Source organism: Austrofundulus limnaeus, unplaced genomic scaffold, assembly GCF_001266775.1.
Source record: "Austrofundulus limnaeus strain Quisiro unplaced genomic scaffold, Austrofundulus_limnaeus-1.0 Scaffold1061, whole genome shotgun sequence".
Classification (NCBI taxonomy): Eukaryota; Metazoa; Chordata; class Actinopteri; order Cyprinodontiformes; family Rivulidae; genus Austrofundulus; species Austrofundulus limnaeus.
Window position 1 is genome coordinate 70090 of NW_013953463.1, and position 18410 is coordinate 88499.

At 39.0% G+C, this 18410-nt stretch overlaps 1 protein-coding gene across 2 annotated transcripts in view; it reads left to right on the forward strand.

Moving 5' to 3' along the window:
* araf (A-Raf proto-oncogene, serine/threonine kinase) overlaps positions 1-17399 on the forward strand; it is a 51700-nt gene extending 34301 nt beyond the window's left edge. For both annotated transcript variants that reach the window (XM_014030443.1, XM_014030442.1), the window contains exons 11-16: positions 557-733; positions 2675-2721; positions 5508-5626; positions 12470-12601; positions 14630-14764; positions 16759-17399. In XM_014030443.1, coding sequence (XP_013885897.1) covers positions 557-733; positions 2675-2721; positions 5508-5626; positions 12470-12601; positions 14630-14764; positions 16759-16899 — 751 coding nt within the window. In that variant the 3' untranslated portion in view covers positions 16900-17399. The remainder of the gene's footprint in view (positions 1-556; positions 734-2674; positions 2722-5507; positions 5627-12469; positions 12602-14629; positions 14765-16758) is intronic.
* The last annotated feature ends 1011 nt before the right edge of the window (positions 17400-18410 follow it).

An 18410-nucleotide genomic window follows, 5' to 3' on the forward strand; every position in this document is an offset into this window, starting at 1 on the left:
GCACTGACCTTTCATAGTTCCCCCGAGAAACCCCGAGCCTAGCTGCTGGGAAAGCCCTCCTGCTCCAGCATACGTCACTGCATGGGATTCCTTCCCGGGGAGTGCAATGCGGGAAAAAAAAAAGTCAGCGGCTCTTCACTCAACGTTTATCCACAAACTGGTCCTGGATTAAGCTCCAAAGTTTTTATCAGTCAGATTCCACTGCGAAAAATGTCTGTTTAATCCCCTTTTGAGTTTTTGGCCATTGACCATCTTTAAATCGCTGCTTTCTGGTACAACATTCGGCTCTGGAAGCGATCGCTTTTTTCTTCCCTTTTTTTTTTTCCTTTCTTTTATTTTGAAGCGAGYGGTTGAAGCAAATGCAGCGTAAGAGCCCCCTGGTGGCTGAAGAAAAAAATCCACGTATAATCCGCACCAGACTATAAGCCGCATAGTTCAAAGTTCAGGAAAAAAGTCACGCCTTATAGTCCGAAAAATACGGTACTTCAAATCATTTCACTCTTGAAACACCATTCAGTGGAATTTGTAACCTTTTTACCATTTGTGTGCTCTGCAGGAAAACCCGCCACGTCAACATCTTGCTGTTCATGGGCTTCATGACTAAGCCCAACTTTGCTATCATCACCCAGTGGTGTGAAGGGAGCAGCCTGTACCACCATCTGCATGTCACAGAAACCAAGTTTGACACCATGCGTCGCATTGATGTGGCTAGACAGACAGCACAGGGCATGGAGTAAGACCTCTGCAAGATTGTTTTTAACCACTCACACTCACTGTCATTTTGTCTCAGTTTTCTCGTTAATGGGTCAAAAAGAATGAACTTCAAATTTGTTTGCTCCCATTTATAATTGTAAAAAAATCCACCACACACCTGCTGTGGGCTGTAGCGTGTTGAGTAATTAATGCTTAAAGGAAAAACGGCTGATTGTGAGCATTTACATGTATACAACCAGAGATAGGTGTTTAACAACACTGAATCAGAACATGCATCAGTAACATGTGGCGTCTTCTATTTGTCCCAGAGTTCATATGTGCTTCGGCCTCACATGACTTGTACAGTCATAATTTGTTTTATACCGTTGTCATATTTTGATACCGCGGTATAACAAAATACCTTCATACTGCCCAAGCCTAGCCCATTATGGTTCATAATGTAGCACATGTTGCTATCAAAAAGTGACCAGCTTTGACCTTGGAGCCTAGTTTTCATGATTAAGAATGTGGTGTTAATTAGGTGTCAACGATAGCCATGTGATGTGAGTATCAGTCACATGGAGGCAGTGCTTAAAAGCCTGAATTTTGCCTGAAACTCTCAGACTGAAGTCTCTTGGAGGAGAGACGAAACGTTTCATTAGAGAAGAACCCGTCCAGAAGACCTATACAATTTTTTTTCTTTATGATTAAAAATGGTTTCATTTGCTTTTTTTTTTTTACCATCCATCCATCCATAATCTATACCCGCTTCTTCCTTTCGGGGTCACGGGGGTCACTGGTGCCCATGTCCAGCAGTAACAGTGCGAGGGGTGGGGTACGCCCTGGACAGGTCACAAGACCATCACAAGGACACAGACAAATGAGACAAMCAACCATTCACTCTCTCACTCACACCTAGGGACAGTTTAGACATTTTCCCGGTCCTCACTTTATTTGCAGCTCTGCTGTGCTTTACTAGTTACGTTTAGAGGTAGGGTTGGGCAATATTGGCAAAAAAAATTAATCACGATTAATTGTGGTATTTAGTCGATAACGATTAATTTGACAATTAATCCCCTGGAGTCCCTGGACACCCTTATGTCCTGGTCACATGACCAATTTAGTGAGAAAGATTTGCTCTTCATACAAATCTGTTCCAAATTGTRTCAAAGTTACAGACTTAAGGCTATACATCAAATTTTAAATTGTGTTGATAGATAAATAAATTACAGAACTTGTTTTAAAAAAATGTGCATCATATTTGAAGCAGAGAGGAGCAGCGAGTGATCTCTGCCTGGTGGCATTAATCGTATTAATCGTCAAGTGCCAAAAAGTAATCGATTAATGTTTTTCTGATGATTAATTGCACACGATACGATTATGCCCAACCCTATTTAGAGGTATGGTGCACCTAAAGAAAAATATTAGGCGCACCGGTGCGACCAGTGCAAAAAGTTAGTCTAGAGCCCTTTAGCCTGGTGTGACACAACCTAAAACTGCTACATGCAGGTACTTTCATGGTGTCTTACGTCATTTTGTTAATATATTGGCTATGTCAGTTGACTAAATGTAAATATATATCTCAGAATAAACATTGTTTGTGATTGGATCTAATCTCTAGCCTTTGATTAACACACATGCAGGACCTAAAGTTTTAATTTTTAATAGCAGGCAGAACTATGACAACAAAGATTTGGTCACTGCTCATTCAGATCTTTGCTTCTTTGGTTCTTTGCTCTGGTCTAACCACGGCAATAATAATACACTGCACATAAAATGGATGAAAGTGGGTAGAGACCTGTGGCAGATGGCCCCTTTTCTGAACTCGGTTGTCTGGGTTTGCTGTAACCAAAGCTGCAAAGATTTGATTTGTTGAAAGTACAAACTGACTCCGAGTCTTTCTAAAATACGTGCAATAAATGTTGTTATAGATGCTTTTAATCTAATTTTAATTCATATCTATTTTGTTTCTTCCCTACAGTTACCTTCATGCAAAGAATATAATTCATCGAGATCTGAAATCAAACAGTATCCTTTTTTTTTCAAGGTAATATGAAGAAACCATAGCCCCTTTCATAAGACAGCCCAGTCCGGTCCTGATGCATGTTCAGTCCTCCCAACGAGCATTCAGAAAAAACACGAAGGCGGATAGGCGAGTAAAATTTACTCGCCTATGATGCACCCAGCGAGCAAAGGTAGTATCAGAGCCGGACCCGAGCCGGGCAGACCCAGTTGTGAAAAAGCATCCTGCGGATCCGTGCTCAGAATATGATGACATCTGTGAGCGACCGCAGGATTAATCAACAAACAGATTTATTAACAAGGGAATATTAAAAATGACACGAAACAGCAAATTTTAAAGTTAGTTTCATTCTTTTTTTTCCCCTCTCTGATAACGCAGAGCCAGTGGGCAGCGGAGGAGGAGTTGTGTGTGTGCGTGTGTGTGCGTGTGTGTCAGTTTATAAAAAATTGAGCTACACGTTCGCTATAATGAGCTGATTTCGTTTGTCCTTTTTTGATATGACGCAGCAGCCAGTGAGCGGCTTACTGGGGGAATGTTAAAAATGACACGAAATAGCAACATTGTATAATTAGTTTAAAAATATTTAACCGCCACAGAATCACTAAAGTGAGTTAATTCAGTTGTTTTGTTTGATACGAGGCAGCAGGCGTCTGTCCCACAATAAATACGTCGCTCGTTCAGCTCAGTTGAGTTCTGCTCCACGCCTCTTTTGGATCTGCGCTGCGGGTTCATTTATGAACACGTACATGTGAGTGGGACCTGCCCGCCTTCACCTGTGGTCTTATGAATGACCCGAGGAGGCTTAAAGCCGGACTGCTCTGTGCGGCGATTACGTGGATTTGACTTATGAAAGGGGCTCAAGTGTGTGAGAGAGAGTTGAGTCTGACTATTTTAAATAACCACAGATTTGAAATGAGTTCTGCAGCTAGAGGGAGCACATCACCCCAACTCTGGCCTTCCTCCACTGGCTACCTGTTCATTTTAGAATTAATTTTAAGGTTATTTTATTTGTTTTTAAGAGTCTGAATGGTCTTGCCCCACCCTATTTATCTGAGCTGGTTCACCCACACTCACCTGCTCAGTGCCTCAGGTCAGCTGATCCTAGAGGTGCCGAGGTCCAAACGTAAGCTGAGAGGAGACAGAGCTTTTTGTGTTGCTGCTCCAAAATTGTGGAACAGTCTTCCACACTCTGTGAGACAAGCCTGTTCACTGTCCATTTTTAAAACTTGTTTAAAAACACACTTTTACTCTCTGGCTTTTGGCACAGCTTGAGACTTTTTTATTCTATTTTTATTTTATTTTTATTGTTTTATTACTGGTTTTAGTGTTTTTAATCGTTGTCTTGTGTTTTCATGTTTTTGTTTTATATACGTACAGCACTTTGTTGCAGCTGTGGTTGTCTTAAAGGGCTTTATAAATAAAGTTGAGTTGAGCTTGTAAAGGCCCAACCACAATCTGAAACCATTTGTTTATAATAAGCAAAGGTTCACACAGCAACGTGCTTCAGTCTTTCCTCTGAGTTTATGGCCTTGAAAATAATGAACTTGACAATTAATTTGAGTTTAGGTGTAGCTTTTAATAAAAATAAATTTAACATTTGATGAAGGAGGAGGATAACATGGATTGTACATTTAATTAATTTTATTTATTGGATGATTTCTTTACAAAGTGCAGTGTTTCTCACAGCTGTGTTTTATTTTGGGCTCCTCAAACATTTCCAGAATCTCTTGGTATAAAAAAAACACAAGAGTTTTAATATTATTTTATTTTTTATTTGTAGGTGTGTTGAAATATTTTTAAACAAATGCAATTTAATAAATGATGAAAAATAAATGACAATAAATGAGGCAGTTTTTAATGTTCAGGTCATTTTGGCAACAAAAAAGCTCATAATAGGAATATTTTAAACATAGCAACCCTCATAATATGAATGTTTACTTGTCAAAATGTTGTACAGGAGTAAAACCCCTAAAACCTGACACTGAATGGGTGTTTTGCTTCTTTGTAACTTTATTCTCAAAAGGTGATGCATTTACCAAATTACAGCACAGGTGGACAAAATAACTTCAGAATTGCCATTATTTTGCTAGATGGACACAAAGTTCTTCTTTTAAATGACTTTATTCTATTCAAATGGACTATATTTAAAACCATTTAATACTATTTCTCATATGTGATTATTTATTGAATTATAGTTATCACAGTACAGTTACTGCAATATGCTTCTAGATATAAACAAGCAGCACATGCAAACACTGAATATGTGTTTTGGTGTTAATAATTGTTTCTAAGAACTAAAGCAGCAGAAAACAAGTCCCACAGACAAGCAGCCTGTGCACGCTCCCACAGCAGCTGACCCCCAGCAGCTCGCTCTCTGTTAACAAGAGTTTGATCACATCAGGTCTGTGTAATGATAACACTCCAGACAAATTAGCATTTAATACAACGTAAACTTTGTATAACAAAGGGGCACTCTGGAGAATGGTAGGGAAATGCTGTACTTACTCTGCACTTATGTATATATAAAGGAAAGCTGTTGCATTATTTCATGTTGAATCATGAATTTCAGGAATTGTGCAGACAGACTTATTTGTGTACATATAAAATCATGGTGCAAACAACTGAATATAAAAATATTTTTTCTCATATTCTATTACATTTTATAGCGCACATGGTTTAAAGTTTGTTAGTTTTCTCTGTCTCTCACATCTTTCAGGTTCCTGCTCAGTTTGTGTGGTGCTATGAATTATTACCACATAACGTGAAAACATTTCCTGAACTTTGCTGTCAGATATTTTTCTCCACGAGGGCTGGACTGTAAAGATCGGTGACTTCGGCTTGGCCACAGTGAAATCTCGATGGAGTGGCTCTCAACAAGTAGAGCAGCCCAGTGGCTCCATCCTCTGGATGGTAAGTTTTATAAACCTGTCTCAAGGAAAACATCCTTTTTATTAGCCTGACTGCAACTAAATATATGCTTCTTGTGTAAAAAAAAAAAAAAACACTTTTCTGTAGAAGTTAGAGTCCTAAAAGATTAAATCTGGTACCATTATACATTACAAAGTCAGACTTTACATCAACATGGAACATTTAAAGACTGTTCTTAAGGAATGCATATTGCTTTCATGTCAGACTTTGACTAAGATTATATGTTGAAAATGATGGATCAACTTTATCACAATCTTGTGATACAAAAGGGCCCATTTTACTCCATCCAAAGCTAAACAGTCGAAGTGCAGTCACTCAGAGCTGTGCTCCTGGGAAGCCCCTGCCACTGCCATAAAACTCACTGCATGGGGATCCTTCTTGTTGGAGTCTACACTCTGGGCAAAAAATACAATAAAATTCTAATACCCAACGTTATTTGTCCACAGATCTGTCCAGGTTAAAGCTCCACATTTTTTATCAGACAGATTCCTCTGTGCACAGTGTGTGTTTTATCTCCCTCCATGAGTTTTTGGCCGTTTGACTCTTTACAAATGTCTACTTCTGAGTACAACAGTCATCTTCTGGAAGTGAGTAGGTTTTATTTTTTGGAAGCCAGAAGTTTGTGGGCTATGTGTAAATGCCGAAAGTGCTCAGACGCTGCATTTTGCTTCGACCAATCACAAAGTAAGTTCTTACAACTACAGGTTGGGAGAAGAAGGGGTGGAAGACTCAAAGCAAAGAACAATATTTTCATCATGAAACTGCAACAATGAGAGCTGCTCTTTGACTGTTAACATGAACCATGTAGAGGCATTGAGAGCTCTTGTTATGCTGGATGACTTTCAGCTACTACCACATCAAATCTTAGCTCCGGATCTGTAGAACTGACTGCAAGTACAACCATTTCTTTTAGACTGATGACTAATAGCTGTGGCAGCCTTCTTGAAATGTTAATCAGTTGTAGTTGTACATCTAATAAACAATGTTATTTTCAAGGTTTAAACAAAACTCTTGACATTTCTCAACATGAGATAATCTTAGTGTAAAACTCTACCTTGAAAGGCGGTGAGTGAAATGCATTCCTTGGAGCAACATTTTATTTGACTTCCACCTAAAGCTGATCAGGCTCATCAGTGAATGAGTTCAGTCTTTCAACAAAATAAGACATAATGTTGTGTTCAAGCAAATAACTTTGGTAATGGTTTAAAAACTCTGTGCCAAGACTTCCGGGAGCGTCTCCAAGATGGCGGGTTAAATCTGTGATTTGTCCTGATCAGCTATAAGGAAATCTCCACAAAACTCGACAAAGAGGTTCAGTTCTTTCTCAAAATGATATATTATGCGTGGAGTTAGATCGAAAAAGAGACTGGGGGGTGCTAAAAGCCACGGTCAGGCAAGGGCTGATCTAACAAACGTTGGAAACAAAGCTAGCATGATGCAGGACTCGGACCCTAGCGAGGAGAGCGAGCTAACGACTGCTAAAGCTATTCAGAACCTATGCAACACTATCAAAGAAATGCAAAATGATATCATTGCTATGAAAAATGATATCAAGCAAGACCTATACAGCTTTAAGAGTGAAATGAACAAGAAAGTGGAGGAGGTCAGCTCGGACATTCGTAACCAAGCTGCTAGGCTAACAGAAGCGGAACAACGGGTGAACGAGCTGGAAACGGTGAACACGGACTTGAGAGATTCTTTAGCTTATTGCCTCAAACAGCAGAAAACTCTCCTGGACAAAGTCACCGATTTAGAAGGGAGATCCCGACGCAACAACATCCGTATTTACGGCATTAAAGAAGAAGCTGAAGGTAACGCCATGCAAACGTTCATTGCAAACTTTCTGAAAGAACAGCTCTCAATCAGCCAAGATCTGCAGATTCAACGAGCACATCGTTCGCTGGGTCCGAAACCTCGAGACGCATCAATTTCAAGATCCATACTCGTCAACTTTCTCAGATACGACACAAAAGACAAAATCCTTAAAGCAGCGTGGGGGAARAAGATTTTCTATGATGGCAAATTGATCTCATTTGCGCACGATCTACCGACYGAGATAAACAATAAGCTTAAAGAATACAGAAACATCAAGAAGATTCTCAAAGAGGAGAAAATACGCTTCCAAACACCTTACCCGGCTAAGATGAGGATTCACTGGGACGACGGACCACGCCTGTACGCGAATGCATCAGAAGCGGCGGACGACATGAGGAAGAAAGGATACCGGGTGGACACGCCGCGATCAGCCACTGCAGACGAGGAACCAGCGAACAACCAGGACGTGCACTGGAAWAAAGCGGCCAGCTCACACTCCAMACGTGTGCGAGAGAAGCTCCGAGAATTTCAACGAGAGCAAGTATAAACAGCTTTCCTGAAGCAGATCCTCAATCCTTATGCAAGTATTAACAACACATTATGGAGGATCTGTATCCCACGCGGTAAATATTTCCTGTTTCAACCCCCCCCCAAGGTGATGGATCTCTGTCTTTGGCAGAGAAGGAGCCCCTAGTYAGAGTAGGGCTGTTCCTCCTACATTGTAAGGAAAAAGGTTGTAGGATGATGGGACTCAGTGAAGCCCTGAGGTTGGAAGTCAACCTGTTTGTGTTAAGTTCTTTATATTTCCGTTTTCGTGTTCAAACTGTCGACATGTATAAATCCGCATACAGGTATGTTTAATGGTGATATCAGAGCAGCTTCATGGAATGTTAATGGTCTCAACAACCCAGTTAAGAGGAGCAGAGTAATGTCTAAGATAAAAAGGGAGAAAATTCAGATCCTACTTCTTCAAGAAACTCATTTGYCCCCTATAGAGCATGAGAAACTAAAAAAATTTGGATTCAGGAATGTTTTTTATAGTTCTTTCAAGACGGCTCATAAGAGAGGCGTGGCGGTGCTAATACATAACTCTTTGCATTTTGATCTTATAAAACAAATACGAGATAGTGAAGGCAGGTATATACTGGTTCAAGGGAAAATTGAGGGAAATTTGGTTACCCWTCTCTCTATCTATATGCCCCCAAATTATAACCTTCACTTTTTGAAAAAAGTGTTAAAAGTTATTTCATCAGAGTCACAAGGTATTTTAATTTGTGCAGGTGACTTTAATACAGTTTTGAATAAAAATGACACATCTAATAACAAAAGAATAAGTACACCACAAAGTAAACTACTAAAGAGGGGAATGGACGATATTGGCTTACTGGACGCTTGGCAGGCGATGCACCCAACAGGCAAGGATTTTACCTATTTCTCTCCCCCCCCATGCAGTGTTTTCAAGAATAGATCTTTTCTGGGTTTTTAAGAATGATCGACATAGACTAAAAAGCTGCGAAATCGGTACCAGAAACTTGTCAGACCACTCGCCGGTATATTTAACACTTAACTTGGACATAAGAGCAAAAAAAACATTTGGAGGCTAAATACAAGTTTGTTAAATAATAAACAGGTCATAAAAGACATAAAAACAGAAATAAAAAACTTTCTAGAACTGAATGACAACGGGGAAGTCAATCCTATTATGTTGTGGGACACATTAAAGGCGGTCATAAGAGGAAAATTCATATCACTAAGTACTTTTATTAAGAAAGAGAAGGAAAGAGAACTAAACGAACTGGAGACTAAATTGAAAGACTTGGAAAACTTACAAATCAGAAATCAACTCGATTATACCAACACACAAATCCAAGAGATAAGGAGGAAAATTYTGGATATACATAAAAAAGAGGAAGATAAAAAATATAAATTCTTAAAACAATCATTTTATGAAGTTGGGCCAAAAGCAACAAAATTACTTGCAAGAAGAATCCATAAAAAACAAATCATGCAGTCAATTTGTTCCATAACTGACCCTCAGACAGGAATAGTAGAAAAYAGTTTGGAAGGCATTGATAAAGCTTTTCAAACGTATTATAAAGYGTTATATGCAGAACAAGAACAAAGCAAAATRGAAGATGTTAAATCATTTCTCAAGTCATTAGACTTGCCAAAAATTGGAGAATGTCAGAATAAAAGYCTAACTGAGCATATTACTGGAAAAGAGCTGGAATTGGCGATAAAAAAATTGAAAAATAATAAAGCACCTGGCACAGATGGTCTTCCAGGAGAATGGTATAAGGTATTTGAAGAAGAACTATCCCCTGTATTATTAAAATCATTAAATTGGACTTTAGAGAAAACGACAACACCGCCATCATGGTCTGAAGCAATTATAACMGTATTACCAAAAGAAGGRAAAAACAAAAYATTATGCAGCTCATACAGACCTATATCAATCCTTAACCAAGATTATAAATTATATGCATCTATCCTGTCCAATAGGTTGAACGCGTTCGTCTCAGATCTGATTGATGGGGACCAAACCGGGTTTGTCTCTGGTCGACAAACTCAGGATAATATAAGACGCTCACTGCATATAATCCAGAATATACAGACAAACAAACACACAGCAGTAATGGCGAGCTTGGATGCGGAAAAGGCTTTTGACCGTGTCAATTGGCAATATTTATTCTTAGTTTTGGAACGATTTGGTTTTTCACATACCGCAATCAATACAATTAAAACYTTATAYGCGTCACCTACAGCTAGGATCAAGATAAATGGACGCTTGACAGACAGAATAAAGCTGGAGAGATCCACTCGACAAGGCTGCCCGCTCTCCCCAACTCTTTTTGCACTTTACATAGAGCCTCTTGCCCAGGCAATTAGAGAGAGCAGTGATATCCATGGTATAGTAATAAATTCAAGAGAACACAAAATAGCACTATATGCTGACGATATCCTTCTATATCTCTCGAGTCCGGAGCAATCCATCCCGGCCATTTTAAAGTTACTAGATACATTTRGCACCTACTCAGGATACAGACTAAATATGGATAAAACACAGATTATGAGTTTTAACTATTATCCATCGGTAGAGATTAAAGATAAAATCCCTATTGACTGGTCTAAGAGAGCAATCAAATACTTGGGCGTATGGTTAACTTACCTTCCGAAAGACCTGTATAAAAAAAACTATGAAACAGTAAATACTAGAATTAAACAAGACCTTACACAGTGGTCTGAATGTATAACTGACTTTAATTCAAGAATTGAAATCATTAAGATGTCAGTACTACCCAGGTTATTATACCTATTTATTTCCTTGCCTATCAAAATCCCTCATTCTCAGTTTTGCGAGTGGGACAAATTGATATCTCGCTTTATTTGGAAGGGACGAAAACCCAGAATTAAATACAGTACTCTAACAATTAGGAAAGAAAAAGGTGGTTTGTCACTCCCAAATCTTCATGATTATTACCTCGCTGCTCAGCTCAAAACAGTGGTACAGTGGTGTGACTGTACTTACGAGGCTGGATGGAAAGAATTAGAAAGCAAATGTGAAAATATCCCAATACAAGCTCTGATCGGGGATCAGAAACTTGCAGCAGCATGTCAAAAAAAATTAGATCCCYTAGTGTCATTTACCCTTTTGACCTGGTTTGAAGTGGTGAAGGAACTTAAATTGGGTAACCAGATACAGGTCCTCAGATGGGCCGCCTTTGACTCAGACTTCATCCCCAACCAAWTAGATTCTGGTTTCAAAAACTGGTCACAGAAAGGAATAACTGCATATTGCAGGATACTGGATAAAAATACACTACCAAGCTTTCAAACACTACAAAAAAAACATDATTTAGAAAAAAGGGACTTCTTTAGATACTTGCAACTTAGACAATATATCTTTGCAAACATACTGAAAGCTTGTATCTCAGACTCTAATGAGATCATTCAATTGGTTTCACAGGCCTATTCCAAGCCCGGTAAAATTACTATTTCCAAACTCTATCAGGGATTGTTGAGATCCAAAGGAAAGTCAACAGACTATGTTAGGAAAAGATGGGAGAAAGAGTTGAATATTGAAATATCACAAGATCAGTGGGACAACATGTGTGAATCCGCTGCTACAACCTCCTCTTCAAACCATTGGCRCGAATTCAGTTGGAAAAATTTGATACGTTTTTTCAGAACCCCAAAGCAGCAGCCTTGTAGAAACCCCGATGCTTTTAAATGCTGGAGGGGATGTGGGGACACAGAGGCAAATCACTCCCATATTTTCTGGTTCTGCATTAAGATAAAGACTTATTGGAGGGATGTTCTGGGGAAGATTGAGTCAATTTTGGGTCTTAAATTCCAACAACCCATCATGTTACTGTTACTCGGAGCTGTTCCTGAGGGTTTGAATGAGAATGACAAATATTTATTAAAGATCTTTAGTGCCACAGCCAAAAAGCAGATTACCCGGAATTGGCTTCAACCTAACCCACCACAGCTCAAAGACTGGCTAGAACTGGTGGAAGAGACCCACAAAATGGAAAAGTTGACGTTCATGCTGAGACTGCAACCTGAACTTTATAGAAAGAGATGGAGCAAATGGACTAGATCCTTAGAGAATAATAACTGAATCAGGTCTCTCTTTCCTTGTTATTTATTAAATGCTGCTGGGAAAGTAAATAAGTATACTGTTTCATCCTGTATCTGTTCAATTTACTTAGAATGTGAATAATTTCTTTTGTCGACAGTCTGTTTCTGTTCTGTGTATTGTACTGTATGTGTTTGGAAAAAAAAAGTTTCAATAAACATAAAGTAAAAAAAAAAAAAAAACTCTGTGCCAGGTGGGTGTGTGCAGAGCACCATAACAGTTTTATTCATTGTTTTTTTTTTAAGTTTGTGAACGTACCGTATTAAAGCAGCTAATACGTGCTAGCAGTTAGGTTTGGTAAAGGGGCAGCTGAATCGAAGCAGTAAGGTTTAGTTCTAAACTTTGTTTTCTCGTGTTTCCCCCTCAAGGCTCCGGAGGTGATCCGAATGCAGGACAGCAACCCGTATACGTTCCAGTCCGATGTGTATGGTTATGGAGTGGTTCTTTATGAGCTGATGTCTGGAAATCTGCCTTACTCCAACATCAACAACCGAGATCAGGTACTCAGATCAGGAAATAAATCAATCTGATATTGTGCAGCCTGATTCACTTACCAAGCATTAGAAATGATTTGTCAAACACTGGTATCCTCTAATAACTGAGAAATGCAGCTTCAAAATGAACACGGCACAGAGCACGATTAAAGTCAGATAAATAAACAGCTCACCGATCAAGTAGCCATATTTTGTTGTAAATGCTTTAATGGTACATTCACACTGAATGCGTTTTGAGCAGCAGAGCAGCTAGTTTACATGCAAAGTCCATGGTGGACGTTCCTCTAGGGATCTTGCGGCACGTCAGGTCCGTTTAGCGCGGCACGCAAGGAACGTGGAAGGTTCAGCAGAGCATTTTCCGTGCATGCGGTGCGTCCAAAGCAGCCGACCCCCCAGTTCAAAAATCGGATCTTTCGCTCCTCTACACGTCTTGACAACCAATCAGAGACTCATTTTTCCACGTGACAGTGTAGGGATGGGTACCTTTGACATTTGAATCGAGTCGGTACCAATATCCGGTACCTGGGAATTGGTACTGGTACTTAACGTTACCAATTTTCAGTACTTTGTGTGTACTGTTTTTTTAATAAACTTTTTTTTACATATTTCTCAATATATAAAATTAACAAATATCAAGACAACATCCAACTCTTTGTATTGTAACATCAGTTGTTTAACAAATTTCTTTAAAGTGAAAACTCTTGAAAACAACAAGACTGTTTTGTCTTGTTGCACAAATTAATATCCAGCTCCACGTGTTTCTGTTGATGACATTTTCGCGTTAGAAAAATTGTGTGATGGAGGTCCATGGAAGGCAAATAAGTTTAAACCAAATAAGCAAAAAGAGGATTGAGTTAAAATGAATAAAATATATTCAAGCTACATTTTGAGCATCCAAAACATGTCCAACACTTCAAGCTGGCTGCTTGTGCTCTTTCATGTCAGACGTGTTCGGACTGTCGAGAAGCGCCTCTATTTTTTTCCTCTGCCGGTCTCTGTTTAATAGCGGATGAAATAAAGAAAGTGGCGGTACTTTATTTACTGTGAGCAAGCAAACGTCATGCTGACAAGATAATTAATCCACCAGATAATTCAGAGGCGGTCTGTTCGGTGAGTTTTACTCCAGGAGCAGTGAGGCTTTCAAGCTACATTCATACTGAACTCTGTTTACTGAACCAGCGGCTGCTGCATTACGCTCTTGTGCGATGCTGCGTTCAAGACAAGCATGGAAAATCTCCCACTCTTACCCCAATACGGTCGCAATGATGTGTTTAGGTACCGAAACTTGGTATCGTTTGATGTGACGTGAATAGGTTCTCGGTAGTACCGACGGAATTCGGTCGGTACTAAAAAAAAAGTATCAAATTGGTACCCATCCCTAGTGACAGTTTCCTGAATGTTGCCCACTAAACCGAAACAGACAGACAGGAGCTCTTTAGCTGAAATCAACCATCTGCAGTTGGTGTTCTGGCTGGAGATACCAGCACCGATGTGGGTCAGCATGTCGTTAAACTGACCGTGGTGTTTATCTGGGCTCGGGACAAAAAAGTAGTTGGTCAGCTCGCAGCTCCTGGAGTGGTGAAACTAACCGAATAAACCGCCTCTAAATCATCTGGTGCTTTAATTTTCTGGTGTGCGCAACATTGGCTTGCTCTTTAGTAAATAATAAAAGCCATTTTCTTTATTTTACCTTTATTTCATCCGCCGAAGACAGACCGGAAAAAACAAGACGCTCCTCCCTCTTCAGACTCAGTCTTCAGTCTTCTTCTTCAGTCTCTGCCCAGGTCTGAACATAGTGCGTATAACTGGAGGCGTTGGGCGTTTTTTTGCTGCTCAAAACGCATTCGGTGTGAACGTAGCATAAGAATGTTGGGACTTTCATCTAACTATGTTAACGAGTTTAGTCCTCACTGTTTTGTAAATATAACATTTGAATATAAATAGGATACATTTTCAGTGTTGTGTCAAATACTGTTTCAGGTTGTTGAGTGCACCTGCGCTCTGTAACCCTCTTCCCCTCGTTTCCCTCTTCAGATCATCTTCATGGTCGGACGTGGGTTTTTGTCTCCAGACCTCAGTAAACTGTACAGCACCTCACCCAAGTCAATGAAACGTCTCATCATTGACTGTCTGAAGTACAAACGGGACGAGAGGCCGCTGTTTCCACAGGTGGGTGGAGTAAAGGTACCACTGTATCCARATATGCAGGTAGCTCCGTCAGCCTTGTTGTAATGTGATCATCAAGGCAAACATAGACCTGAGTCTGTCAGGGTTACTGCAGATCCTTAAAAAGTAGGGATGCACCGATACCGATACCAGTATCGGGTATCGGTCCGATACTAGTATCGGGTATCGGTCCGATACTATGTGCGTTAACTCGTACTCGTACTTGTAAAAGTGCTCCAATACTACAGGACCCGATACCAGCTTCTTTTCGCTCAGTTTGTGCATAGACGCTCTAAACCAGCAGGCGGCGGAATCGCGCAACAGACTTAATGCCAGCCGCATAAAAAAAACAGAAGAAGAAGACGACGACCACGTTAGCCGAGCTGAACAAACTTTAACAAGCAAGCAGTTTGTAGAGGAGGCGTTATGTCAGCGGTGTGGAGGTATTTTCAGGTGACAGTAGTAAGACGTCATCCCTGCTGTGACCGTGCTTCTGAGACTCCTAAACAAAGACACTGGTGAAGATCACAGGATCAAAACAATGAAGTCAGGTGATCCAAGGTAAATTAAATAAATAAAAATGATTAAAAATAATAATATAAGCCTTGATTTGCCTAAAAATATTTTTTATTTTTATAAACGTTTATTTGCCAAGTAATCTGATGGAGGAAAAATCATTATGACCAAGCTACAACATGTTACAAATTAAACATTTATTACTTAATTGCAATTATTTTAACATACTACAAAGTTTATTTAGTTCAGTTTATTTATATAGTTGATGGTACAATGCTCTAATATTCAGTGAGGGCCCTGTAACACATTTTAGATAACTTGAGCCGATCATTAAAATTTTTACATCTACGATGAAGATGGAAAAAAAATAAATCAACTGGAAGTCTCTTTTAGGTGTATTAGGTTAATTTATTTATTTTTTTGTACATGCTGTCATAGTATGGTTATATGACAGTAAAATGGTTTTAAACCAATAGTAATGTACTTTGTTTATTTATGTTTGAAGTGCCTAATGAAAATAAACAGTTTAAGTTAATTATAAGGATGTTTAAGGATATTAATTAGTACTTGTATCGGTACTTGGTATCGGCAAGTACTTTAATGTAAGTACTCGTACTCGGTTTTCAAAAATCTGGTATCGGTGCATCCSTATTAAAAAGTCTTAAGGCATTGAATTCATTAATCCAAAAATAAGGCCTTAATTAGCCTTAAAATGTATTAAATCAGTCTTTCGGAAGTCTAAAAAATGCTAACACATTGTAAATAGGATGATTGTAATTCATCTCAAATATTAAAATAATTGATAACGTTTATTTATTTTTTAAAATATTTACATGCATACATTCTCCTTTGACATCACTTCCTGTTACTTAGATGCAAATATCTCAACAACTGTTCATCTGAGCAATGTGAAATTTGTTTTGTAATTAGTTAATAATGTTGTCATTTCAAAAATGCATTAACTGTTCCTACAAATTTTGATGTCACAGGGGCTTAAGGTTTCATCTACAGCAAACTGGTGTTACGACCCCACTGTGGGTCCTAAAACTCCAAATTTTGGGTCATTACACTGACCGCTAAGGATGGTTTTGCTATTTGACAAAAAAGCAGTTAGATCTGGATAAAAACAATTGGTCTATTATCAATATTTGAATACTTCAACCAAAAATACTTTGATTCATGAGTTTCTGCTACAGTTTATTTATTTATTTTTGTCATTTGTGTTTATTATGAAATTGGTCTGGTCTGTGTTGTGTTCATCTGTCTGTTTAGTTCAATTATCTCATGATAAAATTAGTAGTAAATCATTAGATTTATATCTACAACTCTTCACCTTTGGAGTCAATCCAATTCAAAGTGGCTGCCACAGCTAAGCAACCATATCAAACACATCATCAAAGTTTAGCTCAATATCAGAGAGAGAGAATAATTTATTTCATCCAGTCAGCCTAACATTCCTGTTTCTGCTTCTCATCTCTCAGATCCTCGTAGCCATTGAGCAGGTGCAAGACCTGATGCCAAAAATTGAGCGCAGTCGCTCAGAGCCGTCTCTCCACCGGGCCGTCCACGCCGAGGACCTCAACCCTGTTTTATTCCAAACCACCCGGCTGATGCCCCTTTAAGCCCCTCATAGAGCTGGCCCTGAGGCTGTCAACATGTCCAGAACTGCAGCCAGCTGCCATGGAAAACCCTGACCCCCTCCCACTGACTATCAACCCTGCAGAGCCCAGGAGCAGCACACAGTAACAAACTGTAGAAGTATGGTAACACTCGGTACAGTCTAATAATGGACCTCGTTTTTCTTCCAACAAGTGACAAACTGCTGTCTGTCAGAGGAGAGAAGCCCACCTGGATGAAATGTGTGAACAGATCAAACATCCATCAGACAGCTTGACTCTCTGATTCCCAGGGAGGTGGGCTTCTGTGGAGGAAAGGATGTAGTTTTGCACATTTTCTTTCTTTTTTTTTCAGTAAATATTGTGTTACCTGTTTTCAGCAGTAAAGTCAGACAGCCAAAACATGAAACCAGTTGTTCAGCTGTAAAAAGCTGTTCAGACCACCAGATCAGAAGTGTACGCCTGTTATCAAGTTTAACAACATAAAAACAGCTTCGACACATGAAGCCAGAGATGTTACCAAAAGTCATTTAAAGATTCTGAAAGTCCATATTTCCACTTAAAACATACAAATGCTGAGACTTGGTCAGGAACAGGGAGTAGATACAGAGAATTTACAAACTGTCAGCTGATAAATCACTGTATTTAAACTAAAACAACCTGTAGTTTAAAGGGATCCCTGATTAGTTGTAACATTAGACTTTATTTGATAAACATATATTTTAACTGTAAAATAAAGACTGTAAAAATATTGTAGGCTGTTTAGTTTTGTAATTTTTTTAAAAATATTTTAACATGGACGGAGCCATTTTATTTACTCACAAAGCATTCTGGGTAACTGATGATGTGGATAGGTCCTCAGTGTGAGGCTGCTAGCGAGCTATATCCACCCTGAAGGTTAATCTTGGACAATATCTGATGATCGACTCTTTTAAATGAAACCAGAGAGCGTTGACAGAGAGGAGAAGGTAGAAATGACTCAGCCTGTAACTGAAAATATGGATGGAGGACAACAGAGCTGCTTCAAGGAATAAGGCTGAGGCTATATTGCCTTATATGTATTAGCTCTGTGCTAGCACAACAAACTAACAAGCTAAACTGAGGTCCTCCATCCATATTTTCAGTTACAGGCTGAGTCATTTCTACCTTCTCCTCTCTGTCAACGCTCTCTGGTTTCATTTAAAAGAGTCGATCATCAGATATTGTCCAAGATTAACCTTCAGGGTGGATATAGCTCGCTAGCAGCCTTTCACCAAGGAYCTATCCATGTCATCATTTACCCAGAATGCTTTGCATGTAAATAAAATGGACCCGTTCCTGTAATATATTTTTAAACTTTTAGTTTAAAATTTATAAAAAACTGAACATCCTACAGCATTTTTACAGTCTTAATTTTACAGTTAAAATATATGTTTATCAAATAAAGTCTAATGTTACAACTAATCGGGGATCCCTTTAAGACCAAGTTTGCAGTAATGATGCAATGAGCTTTTTATTACTTGTTAATGTTAGACTTT